The sequence below is a fragment of the Globicephala melas genome, chromosome 4 (genome assembly GCF_963455315.2).
Source record: "Globicephala melas chromosome 4, mGloMel1.2, whole genome shotgun sequence".
NCBI classification, from domain to species: Eukaryota; Metazoa; Chordata; class Mammalia; order Artiodactyla; family Delphinidae; genus Globicephala; species Globicephala melas.
Window position 1 is genome coordinate 128,345,802 of NC_083317.1, and position 17,889 is coordinate 128,363,690.

The 17,889-nt window shown below is 34.6% G+C and overlaps 1 protein-coding gene across 1 annotated transcript in view; it reads left to right on the top strand.

The window, feature by feature from the left end:
* STAG1 (STAG1 cohesin complex component) overlaps nucleotides 1–17,889 on the top strand; it is a 423,041-nt gene that overhangs the window by 175,377 nt on the left and 229,775 nt on the right. The window contains exon 5 of the mRNA XM_030873418.2: nucleotides 2,894–2,990. Within this exon, the coding sequence (XP_030729278.1) occupies nucleotides 2,894–2,990 (97 nt within the window). The remainder of the gene's footprint in view (nucleotides 1–2,893; nucleotides 2,991–17,889) is intronic.

Here is a 17,889-nt window from a genome sequence, read left to right on the forward strand (position 1 = left end):
GGAACTACAAAAACAGCTTGAAAACAATTAACAAAATGGCAATAAGCACATACCTATCAGTAGTTACTTTAAATGTAAATTCACTAAGTTCTCTAATCAAAAGATACAGAATGGTTGAATGGGTAAATAAATAATAAATACATTCTGTATTGAATTCTTCACTATGGTATTGTATTAGTTGTTTAGATTCCTTTGCCCCTACACGTCTCTGATAACTTTTAAAAGGTATAACTTTGTTTCCTTCCAGGTGAATAACCAATTATATCAGTATTATTTATTAAATAAACCACCCTTTTCCATCTAAAATTGAAATATCTCCTCTGTTATAGCTTGTTTTAAATATACGTGAATCTGTTTCTATGCTCTACTCTCTTGTATTACTTTTCTAGGCCTACATTACTTTCAATCTATATTGTTTTCAGTATTTTTGTATTATTTTAATATTTCTAATGCAAGTCCCTCCTCATTAGCCTTATTTATTCAGAATGTTTTGTGCTCTTCATATACAACTGGTGGGATTATAAATTAATATTTGTGCTTTGGGAGCTAAAGAAAAATTTGGTCACCATGTTCAGAGTGTGTTCACAATGCTGGGCCCCATATAGAAGTGGGGAAATGGCTTCCTTCTCTGCTTTGTGCCATAGTTCCTTACCTGGGTCACAAAGCATTTCTGCTTTGCTCCTGAGTCTCAAAGTCATTGTTAACCTGCTCTATCCATTCTTAGGCCTCACCACCATTTTTAGCCAAGAGGGCCTGAACACATTATGCAACAGAAGTGAACCCTGAACAGATACCATGCTGATCTTTCTTTTTCTTTTTAGCCTCTCCTACCACCGTTGTATTTTCTTTGTACTTTTAAAACAAAATCTTCCAGACACTAATGTGATGAGACAGAGAAACAGTGTTATAACATCATCAGCAGTTAATGATAAAGTCCCCCTTTCATATTAGAGAAGGAAATACGATTGCTCCTCAGAAGAGATCATTAAAGAAGGGAAAGGGGTACGCTCCAGCAGAATGGGTTAAAATAAAAGGGCTGACAACACCTGGTATTGGTGAGGATGTGGAGCACCTAATGTCATACATTGCTGGAGGATGTATAATTTAATACATCTGTTTTGGAAAATTGGATGACATTGTGTACTGGCCCTCAATATATATGTATTCTGTTTGTTAATAAGTCTGCTACTAGGTATATATACTGCAGAAAAAATGTTTATGTCAAACAATGTGTACAGGTATGGTCATAACAATTTTATTTGTGATAGCCCTAAAATGGAAACGACTCTCATGTACATCAGTAGTAAAATGGGTTATAAAATATGCTATATTAATACAATGAAATACTATCCAGCAGTACAAACACGGAACTACTGATAACACATACTATAACATGACTGAATCTCACTGATAAAACATTGGCTGGAAGAAATCAAACACAAAGCACAGTATTATATGAATTTTAAAAACATATCTACTGTAAAGGAATAATAGTTAAACTATTGACATTTGTGATGGTTACTGCCTGGAATGGAACATGAGGTGGCCTGTTTCAGTTCTGGAAATTTTTTTATATTTTCATTTTGGTTATGGTTATACAGGTGTATGTATATGTAAACTTTCATCAAGGAGTAACTTAAGATTTACGCATTTACTGTATATAATTATACCTAAGTACAAAACTAAAAATTTATTTAAAATTGTTTTAAAAATTATTTTTATTGGTCTCCTGTGCTTTCCCACCTCCCACCCCCAGAAAGACCCTCAACAATTCTGCCTGGTAGTATGCTAAGTGGAATCACATTAAATTTATCTAGCAATTTGGAAAGACTTTATTGATACAGCACTAAATCTTTTTTAAAAAATTCAGTATATGAAACTTATTTAGGTCATTTTCCATATCCTGTAAATTTTTTATAATTTTCATCATTAAAATTTATACAGTCTTTGAGTTTGTTTTTAGATGATTTTCATTGTGAACAGCCTTCTCAATCTATTTATATTTCTTATATATTGCCAATATTAAAATTTTATTTTGTACATTTATCTTTTGTCAGTTGTCTTGTCAAATTTTTTTATTAATCTTTCAAGTCAGTTTGGTAGAGACTCAAATTTTCTTATCAACTATAGGAAAGGAGAATTGTGTTTCCTGATATTTTACTAATTTTTGCACAAACTAAAAACTTTTAAAATCTGTGTTGAATGCTTAGGGATGCATCCTTGCCTCATTCTTTTTTAGAGCTGAAAAGTGTTAAGGATTTCAACAACAAATATGTTGTAGTCTTTGTCTTTATGTTGTTTACCAACATATCACATAACACTAGTTTTTCTAGACATTTTTTATTAAGCTTGGCTGCAGGATTTTTATCAGATACCTTTTTGAGATCTAGTATTAAAATCATTTATTTTTCTTCTTTACATTGTTGATAAATTGAATTGAGTTCCTAATATTGAGTCATCCTTGTATACCTGGGAAAAAAAGGCATTTTATTATATATGGTGTGTATTCTTTTTATTCTCTGCTGGGTTTTCTGATACTCAGAAAGCTTATATCTATGTATAAGTGAAGTTACTTTTTTAGTTATTTTCATAGTATGGTTTGAATATTAGTATCTATAGTTGTTTAATAATTATTGGACTTAATGTGACTGGTAAAGTCAGGCTTATATTGTGCTCTATTTTGCACAAATTTCTGAAACCTAGTAATTTACCTTTGAATTGCCTTTCAACATGAGGGAATCTCTAGTTTTATTTGGCTACAGAGAGATAATTTTAGGTAAGTAGTTTGCTTGTTTAAATAGATACACATGGAAAAACAGGAATTTTTTGAAAATTTATTTGCTATAATATAAATTTTTTAATTTTTAATTTTATGGTTTTTTTCCCCCTACAGTCTGTGGTTGATGACTGGATTGAATCATATAAACAAGACAGGGACATCGCACTTCTGGATTTAATCAACTTTTTTATCCAGTGTTCAGGATGTCGAGGTACAGAATGTTGGAATAAATGATGTACATTAAGACTGTCAGTCCAGCAGTGTCAATTTTACTTTACCTTGTGTTAGTCATTTTATAATTGATCCTGGAATTATGTGCTCATCTTTTTCTGATAAAATTATTTTTATTTAAGTATATTTCTCTTTTTTTTCTGGTTCAGTTTTACTCAACAGACTTCTGAATTTTTTAATATTTTGAAGGAAATCTTAAATTAATGAATTGGCTTTTTAGATCATAAGATTTTATAATTACTATTTACTGATATTATTTGTATCTGTGCTCCATATTGTAAACTGTGCTAGTTGCTAAAATTCATTGAGTCCTCATGTTATAGATGAAATGCTTGAAGCTTAAATAATTCAAGGTAACATAAGTATGAAAATCAGTTTTTCTTAAGTTTACAGTCATTTGGAATCCATAGACAATTTGTTAAAAGTAAAGTTTTATTTTTATCATATTAATAGATAACTGATAGATACTTTTTTTCTCTAGAATAAATATTAACAGGTTAAATGTGCTACATGGGGAAAATCAGTTGGTAAACACCGTTCTTTACTTACTGATACAGAAAGAATGGTTGTCTTTTATTGAGATCACTGATCAAATTGATTTCTTGAAGGTTTTCTTATTTCTAAGTTATCGCTCACCATATTGACATAAGTTTATCAGATATTTACAGAGTACCTAAGTTATACTAAGCACTGTTCCAAAGTATACAGATATTATCAAGACAGTCTCTGCCCCAGTATTAAGAGTAAGTTTAATTTTTAAAGAAGGCTTTATCGCAAAGAAAAAGAGGGAAATATACCACTAGTTTACTAAAGTTTACTAAAGTGCTCAGTGCCATGAAAGTAATAATAATAAAACTGGTTACAGTTTAATGACTAGTATGTGCCAAGCTGTGTGCTTTACATACATTAGCTCATTTAATATTGGTTTGACACTACTATCAGTCAGATGTGATTTTTATTCTGTAGTTCAGGAAACTGAGAATACAGGGCTTAGGTTCGTTTTTGGACATCATACAGTTTGTAAGTGCCAAATTCACGATTTAGATTCAGGCTTGTCTCAATCTGAAGTCTATATGTCTAACCAGAAGGTAGTGTTGGAATAACAAGGAGGAGCTTCTGATCCAACCTAGGCTGTGTGTTTCTGTGTATGTGTGAATGTGGGGATATTTGTAAGAAAATGCATCTCAGAGGAAGAAACTCTACCCTGGGACTGAGGTTGAGTAAGAGAAAATTAAGGAGGAGGAGAAAGGCCAAAGTTAACAGACTGTGTAAAAATTCCGGAAGACAAGAAAATACAGCACACTGTAGGACATAAAGAGAGTTTATGGCTGAATCCTAGAGCATAGAGACAGGTGAGGATTGGCAAGAGATTAGTTTATTTGAAGGAAAGTGAGTTTGTTAATTTTACAGTCTTAAAATGGGAAAGGCAAGCACTGAGTGATGTGCTTTACATGTGTTATCTTGTCTAAACTGTAATTGTCCTGTTAGATTGAGTTTTGATTTTAAAACAACTGGTAGTCTTAAAAATTTTTCCTTTTGTAATTCATTCCCGTGGTTCAAAAAACCAAAAAAAAAAAAAAAGAGAGAGATATGTAAAGCAAAAAGCCTTTACCACTTCTTGCCTTCCTATCTATGTCCACAGAGTTAATTGCTCTTAACTACTTTGTTGTATATTCGTCTATCTATATAAATAGGAAATATATGCTCTTTCCGCACCCCCCCCCCCAAAAAAAGATACTGGTGTATAGAGAGCTTTCTTGGTTTCCTTCCTTCCTTCCCTTCTCCCCTCCCCTCCCCTCCCCTCCCCTCCCTTTTCCAGCATCGTAGCATTCATTTCTTTGTGTGTATGTACAACAATTTATTTAATTAGTCTTCTGTTAACAGACCATTGCATTATCTGTAGTCTTTTTCTGTTACAGTGAGTAGTTTTGTGTGTACCTTACTTGCTCCTGGTGGAAGAATGTCTGTAGGTTAATATATTTGTAATTATATTAGATATTGCCAAATTTCCTGATATGGGAATTGTACCCATTTTTACTCCTATCATTAATATATGAAAATGTCTGTTTCTTCTTGGTCTTTTCAACAAAGCGTTTTTATCAAATTTTTGTATTGCTCTTAGGAATGATTTAAAAATATGTCAGTATGATTTTTTTAAATTGAGGTGAAATTCACTTAAACAATTAACAACCATTTTAAAGTGGGCAGTTCAGTAGTTTTTAGCACATTAACAGTGTTGTGCAACCACCTCTCTCTAGTATCAAAACTTCTTTTTATCACCCCAGAAGAATACCTAATATTCATTACGTAGTCATTCCTCATTCCCTTCTTCCCTGCAACCCTTGGCAACCACTGATCTGCTTTCTACTCCTATGGATTTGCCTGTTTTAGTCATTTTATATAAAAGGAATTGTCCAATATGTGACCTTTTGTTTTTGATGTCTTTCATTTAGCATAATGTCTTCAAGGTTTATCCAGGTAGTAGCATGTACTGATAATTTATTTCATTTTATGTATATGTTACAATTTGTTTATCCATTCATCTGTCAATGGACATTGGGTGGTTTTCACTTTTTGGTTGCTGTGAATATTGCTGTGAACATTCGTGGACAGATATCTGCTTGAGTACTTATTTTTTAATTCTTCGGTGTAAATACCTAGGAGTGAAATTGCTGGATCATATGGTAATTCTATTTTAACTTTTTGAGGAACTGCCAAACTGTTTTCACAGCAGCGGCACCATTTTAAATTCCAGAAATGTATGAAGATTCTTATTTCTCCACATCCTCTAAAACACTTTTATTTTCTGATTTTTAAATTTTATTGACCTAGGGGGTATGAAGTGATTTCTTATTATGGTTTTGATTTGCATTTTCTTAATCACCAGTGATCTTGAGCATCTTTTCATGTACTTTTGGCAATTTGTATATCTTTCTTGAACAAATGTGTATTTGATCCTGTGCTTATTTTAAAATTAGATGGATTTTATTTTTATTGTGAGTTATTAGAGTTCTTTATATATTCTGGATATTAAACCCTTATCAGATATACAACATGCAACTGTTAATAACTTGCAGCTATTGGCTTCCCGCTCTGTAGGTTGTCTCTTCACTTTCTTAAAGATATTCTTTGATGAACAAAAGTTTTAAACTTTTATGAAGTCCAACTTACCTATTTTTTCATTTTTTTACTCATGCTTGTGGTGTCAAATCTAAGAATCCATTGCAAATTCTAAGAGCCTGAATATTTATCTCTATGTTTTCTTCTAATAGTTTTATCATTTTAGATCTTATATGTAGGTCATTGATCCATGGTTAATTTTTGTATTTGGATGATTTAATTTGTATTTCTCTTACGAGTGTGGCTTAAGAGCCATTTCTGAATTTTCTGTTCTTATCCCTTGCCACTTCCTTTCAGCTATTTTCATAGTTCCTGAAAAAACATTTGACAAAATGGATTTTAAAACATTCTAATAAAACAGACATAGATGCATATTTTCTTAATATGTTTAAGAGAGAAAACTTACTGTCTCTCACATCAGTGCAGTATAGTAAAAATCTAAAATAGACCCAAGTACCTGTGAAACTGTAGTAAGCAGATATTAAAACATATGAAAGAAGAGAACTACAAAATACCGCTACACCAAGATACCATTTTCGCCTATCAGATTGATAAAAATTAAGTTATAACAACACTCTGTTTTTTAGGCTGTGAGGAAACAGGTACTATTACATTGTTTGTTGGAAATCAAATTGATACAATTCTCATGGAAAGAAATTTGACATTATCTACCAAAATTACATATGTTTTTATCTTTTGACCTAGCCATCCTGTTTCTGGAATTTGCCATGAAGATATACCTCCAGTTTTATGAAAACAAATTCATAGGGTTACTAAATACCATATTGTTTGTACTTGTAAAATACTGGGAACAACCTAAATGCTGAGATATACGACAATGATTGAATAAACTGTGGTACAACTTATACAATGGATTTTTTTGTCATTGCAAAAAATTATGAGGAAGATCTCTGTGGACAAATGCAAGGAGATTTTCAGGATACATTTTTTTAAGTGCAAAGTGCAAGAGTGTCTAAAAGTATTCGAGGTTTTTTTTAGAAGAAAGAAAGGGAAATAATAGAATATACACATGTATCTGGTCACTTGACCAAAAAGAAAAAAAAGATAAGATAGAATGATTGGCTACCCGTTGGGTGTGTGTGTATGTAAATGAAGTGGAAAGCTTAGAGGGAATTGAGGTAAAGGGATGTTACTTACTGGAATATACTTTTTGAATAATCTTGACTTTGGAGTTATCTTCATGTTTCACATACTCAGAAAGAAAAAAAAAAATCAGTAAAGATGGAGGGAAAATCCTAAAACTGGATGCTGTCAGAACAGATGAACCATGCCATGCCATAGCATAAATAACATAACCACACTGACGAGTGTAAAAAGTATAAACTAAAGTAAATTTTTAACTCAGTGCTCGCACTGTAAAACTAGTGGGGGAAAGTGAAGAACACAGTATTTACCTCCTCAAATTGTCTCCTTACAAGATATCTATTATGGGTAAAATGGTATTGATACTTTACCTGTACAGACTTGGTAGACACTACCATAAACAAATGATGAAAGCGAACACTGCCAGTTATAGAACCAGTTAATAGCATGTACTTTGTGTTATGCACCTAGAAGAAGAACTCAACCTCACTTTTGTAGTATTCTTACCAAAAGTTCAGAGTCTAAACCTACTCATGAGGAAACGTTGGATGAGCTCAAATTGAGATATATTTTTCACAATATACTGTACTCTTTAGAAGTGTCAGTATCATGAAATACAAAGAAATGACTCAGAGAACTGTTCCATATTCGATACTAAAGGAACTGAATGCAGTGCATGATCTTAGATTTTTTTTGGTAAAAAGAACATTATTGAGACAAATACTGAAATCCGAAATCAGTTCTGTGGGTTAGAACATAATTGTTAATTTCATCGTTCTGATCATTGTACTGTAGTTGTGTAAGAGTTTTGTTTTTTGGGGGAAGTATACAGAGGAGTATTGATGAATAAAGGGATATGTAAAGAGTGAAAAGTAGAAAATGGAAGGGAAAAAAAGCCTTTTAACCCCAAAGCCAACATAATGCTCAAGGGAAACTAGTAGAGTCATTTTCACTGAAGTCAAACAAGGCAGGGATGTCCACTCTCACAACTCCTCTTTAATATTGGCAATATAAGCTTACACATTTGGATAATAAAATGAAGTATGATTACTATTTGGGAGTGATATTGAAAGTTTAGAAATTTCAAGAGAAACAGTTTGCAAAACTAATAAAGGCAATATAATAATTCTGAAAGAGGGAGATCAAAATGGCAGAATATGAGGATGCTGAGCTCCCTCCCCCCCCATGAACACCTCAGAAATACAGTACATGTGTGCCTACTGTCGTTGAAACAAAGTGTAGGCTGGGAGAAAGGCTTTTCTATAACCAAGACTAAAGAAAGATCCACATGGAGTTGGATAGGAAGGGAGGAGAAATGATCAGGTCTGGACTTGCACCCTAGTGAGGAGAGGATGTCAGAAGCTCGGGGATCCTCCTTGGGGAATGAGAGGTTTGAACCACATACTGGTCTAGAGCTGGCTCTGACCTGGCCTTACTTCTGAACAGGGCAAGTGTGGTCCAGGTCTGGATGGCTTCACAGGGGAATTCTACCAAACATATGAAGAATAGCTACTACCTATCCTTCTCAAACTTTTCCAAAAAATTGAAGAGGAGGGAACATCCCCAAATTCATTCTACGAGGCCACTATCACACAGATACCAAAACCAGACAAAGACTACAAAAGAAAAAAGAAAAAAAGAAATTACAGACCAATGTCTCTGATGAGTATAGCTGCAGAAAACCTCAGGAAAATATTAGTAAACCAAATTCAGCAATATATAAAAAGAACCATGCACCATGACCAAGTTGGGTTTAATATAGGGACACAAGGATGGTTCAACATTTGTAAAGCAATCAGTGTGATACGCCACATTCACAAAAAGAATAAAAATCACATAATCATTTCAGTTAACAAAATTCAACATTCAGTCGTGATAAAAACTCTCATTGAAGTTGGTATAGAGGAAACATGGCAACATAATAAAGTCTGTTTATGACAAACTCACAGCTAACATCATACTCAGTAGTGGAAACCTGAAAGCTTTTCTTCTAAAATCAGGAATAAGACAAGTATGCCCACTCTCACCACTTCTATTTAACATAGTATTGGAAGTCTTAGCCACAGCAATCAGAGAAGAAAAAGAAAGAAAGGAATCCAGATTTGAAGGGAAAAAATAAAACTGTCACTATTTGCAGATGATATGATACTATATATGGAAAACCCTGAAGTCTCCACCAAAATATTGTTAGAACTAATAAATGAATTTAGTAACATTACAGGATACAAGATTAATATACAGAAATTTGATGCTTTTCGAAACATTAGTAATGAACTGTCAGAGAAGACAAGAAAACAATTCCATTTAAAATCTCATTGAAAAGAATAAAATACCTAGGAATAAACTTAACCAAGGAGGTGGAAAATCTATACTCATAAAACATTGTTGAAGGAAACTAAAGATGATACAAAAAACCAGATATCCCATGTTCATAGATTGAAAGAATAAATATTGTTAAAATGTCCGTAATACTCAAAGCTATCTACAGATTTACTAGAATCCATATGAAAATACCCATGATGATTTTTACAGAACAAGAATAATTCTAAAAAGTATATGGAACCACAGAAGACCTTTAACTGCCAAAGCAATCTTGATTAAAAAGAGTAAAGCTGGAGGAATCTTGCTCCCTGATTTCAGACTGTGCTACAAAGCTATGGTAATCAAAACAGTATGGTACTGGTACAAAAACAGACAGATAGATCACTGGAACAGAATAGAGACCAGAAAGAAACTGACCCACATGTGGTCAATTAATCTACAGCAAAGGAAGCAAGAGTATATAATAGGAAAAAGACAGTCTCTTCAAAAAGTAGTGATGGGAAAACTGGACACATACATGCAAAAGAATCAAACTGGACTGCTTTCTCACACAATGTACAGAAACAAAATCAAAATGGATTAAACACTTAAATGTTAAGACCTGAAACCATAAAACTTCTGGAAGAAGTCACAGTCCTTTCTTTGACATCAGTCTTAGTAATATTTTTTTGGATGTTTCTCTTCAGGCAAGGGAAACAAAAGGAAAAATAAACAAATGGGACTACATCAAATTTAAAAGCTTTTTGCACAGCAAAGAAAACTGTCAACAAAATGAAAAGGATGCCTACTGAATAGGAGAAATATTTGCAAACAATATATTTGACAAGGGGTTAATATCCAAAATACATAAAGAACTCATAAAACTCAACATTGAAGAAACAAACAATCCAATTAAAATTGGACAGAGGACTGAGTAGGCATGTTTGCAAAGAAGACTTACAGATGGCCAACTGCCACATGAAAAGATGCTCAGCATCACTAATCATCATGGAAATGCCAATCAAAAGCACAGTGAGATATCACTGAACACCTGTCAGAATGGCTATCATTAAAAAGACCCACATCTGTGGGAATGTACTTTGGTGTAGCCATTGTGGAAAACTCTATGCAGGTTCTTCAAAAAAGTGAAAATAGAACTACCATATGACTTAGCAATTCTACTCCTGGGTATATGTCCAAAGAAAATGAAAACACTATTTTGAAAAGATATATGTACCCCAGTGTTCACAGCAGCATTATTTACAATGGCCAAGATATGGAAGCAACCTAAGTGTCCAATAATAGAGGAATGGATAAAGAAGATGTGGTATATATACACAGTGCAATATTACTGAGTCATAAAAAGGAATGAAATTTTGCCATTTGCAAGGACTTGGATGGAACCAGGATTTATTTTGTTTAGTGAAATCATTCAGGTGGAGACAGAAAACTGTTCTATGTTATCAATGATATATGGACTCTAAAAAATAAATGAATAAATATAACAAAACAAACTGACTCATAGAGAACAAACTCAAGTTTACTAGTTGGAAGAGGGGTGGGGGAGGGGCAAAATAGGGGTAGAAGGTTAGATACACAAACTACTATGTATAAAATAGATAAGATGCAACAATATATTATACAGCACAGGGAGTATAGCTAATATTTTATAACTTAAAATCCATAAAAATATTAAACATGATGTTGTACACTTGAAAGGAATATAATATTGTAAACTACTGTACTTTAATAAAAGTGTCACAGAACAGTAATTTGGTAAGTTATTGAGATGGAGATACTATAGATAAATTAGTATGTTTGTTTTTTATTAGAATAGGCAGTTAGAAGAGATAGAATAAAAGATCTTCTTTGTAAGGGGCTTCCCTGTGGCGCAGTGGTTAAGAATCTGCCTGCCAGTGCGGGGGACACGGTTTCGAGCCCTGGCCGGGAAGATCCCATATGCCGTGGAGCAACTAAGCCCGTGCACCACAACTGCTGAGCCTGCGCTCTAGAGCCCGTGAGCCACAACTACTGAGCCCACGTGCCACAGTGACTCAAGCCCACGTGCCTGGAACCTGTGCTCCACAACAAAGAGCAGCCCCCTCTCGCTGTAACTAGAGAAAGCCTGTGCACAGCAATGAAAACCCAACACAGCCAAAAATAAATAAAATTAAATGTTTAAAAAAAATCTTTTTAAGATAAAAATGTGGAAAATGTTTGAAATTATTTCAGATCTACACCTTACTTGATAATGTGCACCAAGATAAATTCCCAGTGCATCAGGAGTTTAAATATAAAAACAACAATAAATAGCAGAAACAAACTAAATTTTTTTTAAGAAAGAACAAATAAATACCAGATAGAAAGAAATAATAAAAGCACTAGAAGAAAACATGGAATAAATTTTTTATTACCTTGGAGTGGTAATAAAATGTGACTCAAAATTAAGTGTAGGGGCTTCCCTGGTGGCGCAGTGGTTGAGAATCCGCCTGCCAATGCAGGGAACATGGGTTCGTGCCCCGGTCCGGGAAGATCCCACATGCCGTGGAGCGGCTGGGCTGCTGAGCCTGCGCGTCCGGAGCCTGTGCTCTGCAATGGGAGAGGCCACAACAGTGAGAGGCCCGCGTACCGCAAAAAAACAAAAACAAAAACAAAAACAAAAAAAAAAATTAAGTGTAAGTCAAAATCTGTAAGTTATAAAAATGATTGATGGGTTAAACTACAGTTCAAACAATATTGGAAACATTTGCATGGTGGCACATTACAGGGAAAGTTCAGAAGGCGAAGGACACATGGGGAAATTTCTTTATATTATTTATTGAGATAAGATTTGCATTTTATAAGGACTCCTTGTGTTGCAAAGTAATTTCCAATATCCACATTGGTGTTCTTTCATATCAGCCCATTTTCCTCTAACACTACATAAGAATCAAGAACAAAAAGATGTTAAAAAATTTGGCTAAAGCGAGATGAGAACCAAGTAAGGGAGGAAAAAGTTACAAAACTTATTTTCCTACTTTTTGACTAGAAGGGACATCCCTCAAATGACACGACAGATTGGAACACCATGTTGTGAGTAGAGTTTCAGCAGCCCCTCTTCTATTTTGCTCTCTTATTACTATTTTCTCCTCTCGATCCTTGAGTCTGGGGTATGGTATTGGTTTCCTGCGTTAGCTATTTTAAGTTGCATCAGCAGCCCTGGCTGTTTCCTTAACCTTGCTCATACATCTGTGTTCTCCTCATTAAAATCTCTTTATTTAAACCATCTGGAATGAATTCTTTTTACTTCTGGAACCCTTAGTTAAAATATACTACTGACTAAATCAGTGTGTGATAATAGGGTTTTTTCAGTGTCGAGTAGGAAAAGATAACAAAGGAGAAGTTCATTCAAACACTGTTCACTTACAGTTATGCATTTTTAAAGCTATGTAACTTCATAAATTTTCATAGAAATAAATTCTGAGGAAACTAAGAACACAATGATAATATTTATGATATTATGTATAACAAAATAAAGATATGTTATCTCTATATTCAAAGTATTATTGTTTAAAACACCACTGGTAAAGGCATACATATTTGGGTATATTCTAGCATCAGTATATAACAGATTTAAGAAATATATATCAGAGGTATTGATAAATAGTTTTCAGTGACAATGTGATTTTTTTAGTTATTAAGGATGTTTCTTAAGCTTATTATGGGTTAGAAATACCTTCTTAGTTGGTTATACTAAGTAATGGTTCTGTGTTGCAGTGCTTGTTCCTAACAGTGGATTTCCAAATGCATGAGGGCTTTCTAGGAGGTTAGGATTGCTAGAGAATTGATCTCACTCAGGAACAGTGACGTCAAGAGTTTCCTGAATGTTGCATCTCATGGGCTGATTACTGTCTCAGTGATTTTTTCATGGTATCAGTAGGCCAAAAAAAGCCCCTAAAAGTTTCTTTTCGAAGTAGTTAATTCCAAACAATTTAATTACGTCCTAACAACTTAGAATTATTAGTCAAAATGATAAACATAATTTTGGAAGAAAAATTAAAATTTCTATTCTTAAATAATCACAATTACTTATTAATGGATATAGGTACCTGTTGCCACTGTCCAACCACCCCAACCTTCATTGTTCATATCTGGGTGGGGGCGGGGCAGAAGTTGAGAACCATTGCTGTACATCAGTGGGGGATGAATTTACATCTTTATAAAATCCACTCTTCCAGTTCATGATCACTGTATATATTGCTCCCTTTATTTAGGTCTTTATTTTCATTCAACATTTTAGAGGATAGTTTTGTGTATGAGTGAAAAGGTGTTATATATGTGTTACCAAAATTTTTATTTCTGGACTTTAGGCATTTAAAAAATTCCTTATAAATAGTATCTTTTTTTTTCTTAAGTAGACTTAATTTTTTTTGTAAACCACAAACTCCTATAAAAAATACAGCGAAAATTACAAAGTTCCCATATACCCTTCTTTCCTCCCCACAGTTTCCCCTATTAACACCCTGTACATTTGTTAAAATTGATGAACCAATATTGATACATTATTATTAACTAAAGTTCATAGTTTAAATTAGGGTTTGTCGACTGAAAAAAATGCACAACCTAAAAGTTGAGAATTATGTTTTTTTTGAGGACTTGCTGAGGACTTAAGCTCAGGAGATAGCCTCTCAGATAGCTCTGAGGGACTGATTCGAAGAGGTAAGGGAGGAACCAGGGTATATAGGAGTTTTTGCAACAAAAACCAGGTAGTCAGAACATCAAAATATTACTGTTAAAGAAAAACTAGACATCTTAAGTTAATGAATTTAGCACATTTTATCTATGGGAAGATGCAAGAGTCTAGGCTCCTTGAAATCATTCCTTTGATATGCACCTTAACTGTCTTAGGCCAGTGTCCTTTTTTTTGTATATCTTGATTCCCCTCAGCGTGCACAGTGGGGAGCCATGGCAGCACCTCGTGGCTTGATGGCCATAACATCTATGTTTACTCATATTACAGGAGAATTTCTTAGTCTGCAGGTGCACTGTAAATTTCTGTGGGTTTGGACAAATGCATGAGGTATCTACTACTATGGTATTAATAGTTTCACTGTCCTAAAAATCCCTCCTATGCTCCTATTTATCCCTTGCCAACTCTACACCCCTCATCCCTGGCTACCACTGATCCTTTTTTAAAAAAAATTTATTTATTTATTTATTTGCACCAGGACTTAGTTGTGCAGGCGGGCTCCTTATTTGCAACTCACGGGCTCCTTAGTTGTGGCAGATGGGCTCCTTAGTTGCAGCTCCAGGGCTCCTTTAGTTGCAGCTCACTGGCTCCTTAGATGCAGCATGTGGGATCCTTAGTTGCGGCAGACGGGCTTCTTAGTTGCAGTTCACCAGCTCCTTAGTTGTGGCACGTGGCCTCCTTAGTTGTTGAATGTGGACTCTTAGTTGTGGCATGCACGTGGGATCTAGTTCCCTGACCAGAGATCGAACCCAGACCCCCTGCATTGGGAGCATGGAGTCTTAGCCACTGCGCCAGTGAAGTCCCTGATCTTTTAATGTTATATCTAATATGCATACTTGAAAGGAATTTAACTTGATCATGGTGTATTATGTATATATTTTTTTACATCTTTATTGGAGTAAAATTGCTTTGCAATGTTGTGTTAGTTTCTGTTGTACAACAAAGTGAATCAGCTATATGTATACATATATCCCTATATCCCCTCCCTCTGGAGCCTCCCTCCCACCCTCCCTATCCCACCCCACTAGGTCATCACAAAGCATCGAACTGATCTTCCTGTGCTATGCACCAGCTTCCCACTAGCCATCTGTTTTATATTTGGTAGTGTATATATGTCAGTGCTACTCTCTCACTTCATCCCAGCTTCCCCTTCCCCATTCGTGTCCTCAAGTCCATTCTCTATGTCTGTCTTTATTCCTGCCCTGCCACTAGGTTCATCAGTACTATTTTTTAAGATTCCATACATATACGTTAGCATATAGTATTTGTTTTTGTCTTTCTGACTTACTTCACTCTGTGTGACAGCCTCTAGATCCATCCACCTCACTACAAAATAACTCAGTTTCGTTCATTTTTATGGCTGAGTAATATTCCATTGTATATATGTGCCACATCTTCTTTATCCATTCATCTATCGTTGGACTTTTAGGTTGCTTCCATGACCTGGTTCTTGTAAATAGTGCTGCAGTGAACATTGGGGTACATGTCTCTTTTTGAATTAGTTTTCTCAGGGTATCTGCCCAGTAGTGGGATTCCTGGGTCATATTGTAGTTCTATTTTTAGTTTTTTAAGGAACCTCCATACTATTCTCCATAGCGGCTGTATCAGTTTACATTCCCACCAACAGTGCAAAAGGGTTCCCTTTTCTCCACACCCTCTCCAGCATTTACTGTTTGTAGATTTTTTGTTGATGCCCATTCTGACAGGTATGAGGTGATACCTCATTGTGGTTTTGATTTGCATTTCTCTAATGATTAGTGATGCTGAGCATCTTTTCATGTGTTTTTTGGCAATCTGTATGTCTTCTTTGGCAAAATGCCTGTTGAGGTCTTCCACCCATTTTTAGATTGGGTTGTTTGCTTTTTTTTATATTGAGTTCCATGAGCTCCTTGTAAATTTTGGAGACTAATCCTTTGTCAGTTGCTTCGTTTGCAAATTTTTTCTCCCATTCTGAGGGTTGTCTTTTCGTCTTGCTAATAGTTTCCTTTGCTGTGCAAAAGCTTTTAAGTTTCATTAGGTCCCATTTGTTTATTTTTGTTTTTATTTCCATTACTCTAGGAGGTGGGGCGAACAGGATCTTGGCTGTGAGTTATGTCATAGAGTGTTCTATGTTTTCTTCTAAGTGTTTTATAGTGTCTGGCCTTACATTTAAGTCTTTAATATACTTTGAGTTTATTTTTGTGTATGGTGTTAGGTAGTGTTCTAATTTCATTGTTTTACATGTAGCTGTCCAGTTTTCTCAGCACTGCTTATTGAAGGGACTGTCTTTTCTCCATTGTATATTCTTGCATCCTAAGTCAAAGATAAGGTGACCATAGGTACATGGGTTTATCTCTGGGCTTTCTATCCTGTTCCATTGAGCTGTATTTCTGTTTTTGTGCCAGTACCATGCTGTCTTGATTACTGTAGCTTTGTAGTATAGTCTGAAGTCAAGGAGCATGATTCCTCCAGCTCCTTTTTTGTTTCTCAAGATTGCTTTGGCTCTTCGAGGTCTTTTGTGTTTCCATACAAATTGTAAAGTTTTTTGTTCTAGTTCTGTGAAAAATGCCATTGGCAATTTGATAGGGATTGAATTGAATCAGTAGATTGCTTTGGGTAGTATAGTCATTTTCACAATGTTGATTCTTCCAATCCAAGAACATGGTGTATCTCTCCATCTGTTTGTATTCTTTTTGATTTCTTTTATGAGTGTCTTACAGTTTTCTGTATACAGGTCTTTTGTCTCCTTAGGTAGTTTTATTTCTAGGTATTTTATTCTTTTTGTTGCAGTGATAAATGGGAGTGTTTCCTTAATTTCTCCTTCTGATTTTTTGTTGTTAGTGTATAGGAATGCAAGAGATTTCTGTGCATTAATTTTGTATCCTGCTACTTTACAAATTCATTGATTAGCTCTAGTAGTTTTCTGGTGGCATTGGTAGGATTTTCTATGTATAGTATCGTGTCATCTGCCATCAGTGACAGTTTTACTTCTTCTTTTCCAATTTATATTCCTTTTATTTCTTTTCTTCCCTGATCGCTGTGGCTAAAACTTCCAGAACTATGTTGAATAATAGTGGTTGAGAGTGGGCACCCTTGTTTTGTTCCTGATCTTAGAGGAAATGCTTTCAGTTTATCACCATTGGGAATGATGTTGCCTGTGGGTTTGTCATATTGGCTTTTATTATGTTGAGGTAGACTTCCTCTGTGCCCACTTTTCTGGAGAGTTTTTATCACAAATGGGTGTTGAATTTTGTTAGAAGCTTTTTCTGCCTCTGTTGGGATGATCATATGGTTTTTATCCTTCAGTTTGCTATTATAGTGTATCACATTGATTCATATGCATTTATTGAAGAATCCTTGCATTCCTGAGATAAACCCCACTTGATCATGGTGTATGATCCTTTTAATGTGTTGTTGGATTCTGTTTGCTAGTATTTTGTTGAGGTTTTTTACATCTATGTTCATCAGTGATATTGACCTGTAATTTTCTTTTTTTGTGAGATCTTTTTCTGGTTTTGGTATCAGGGTTATGGTGGCCTCGTAGAATGAGTTTGGGAGTGTTCCTCCCTCTGCTATATTTTGGAAGAGTTTGAGAAGGATGGGTGTTAATTCTTCTCTAAACGTTTGATAGAACTCACCTGTGAAG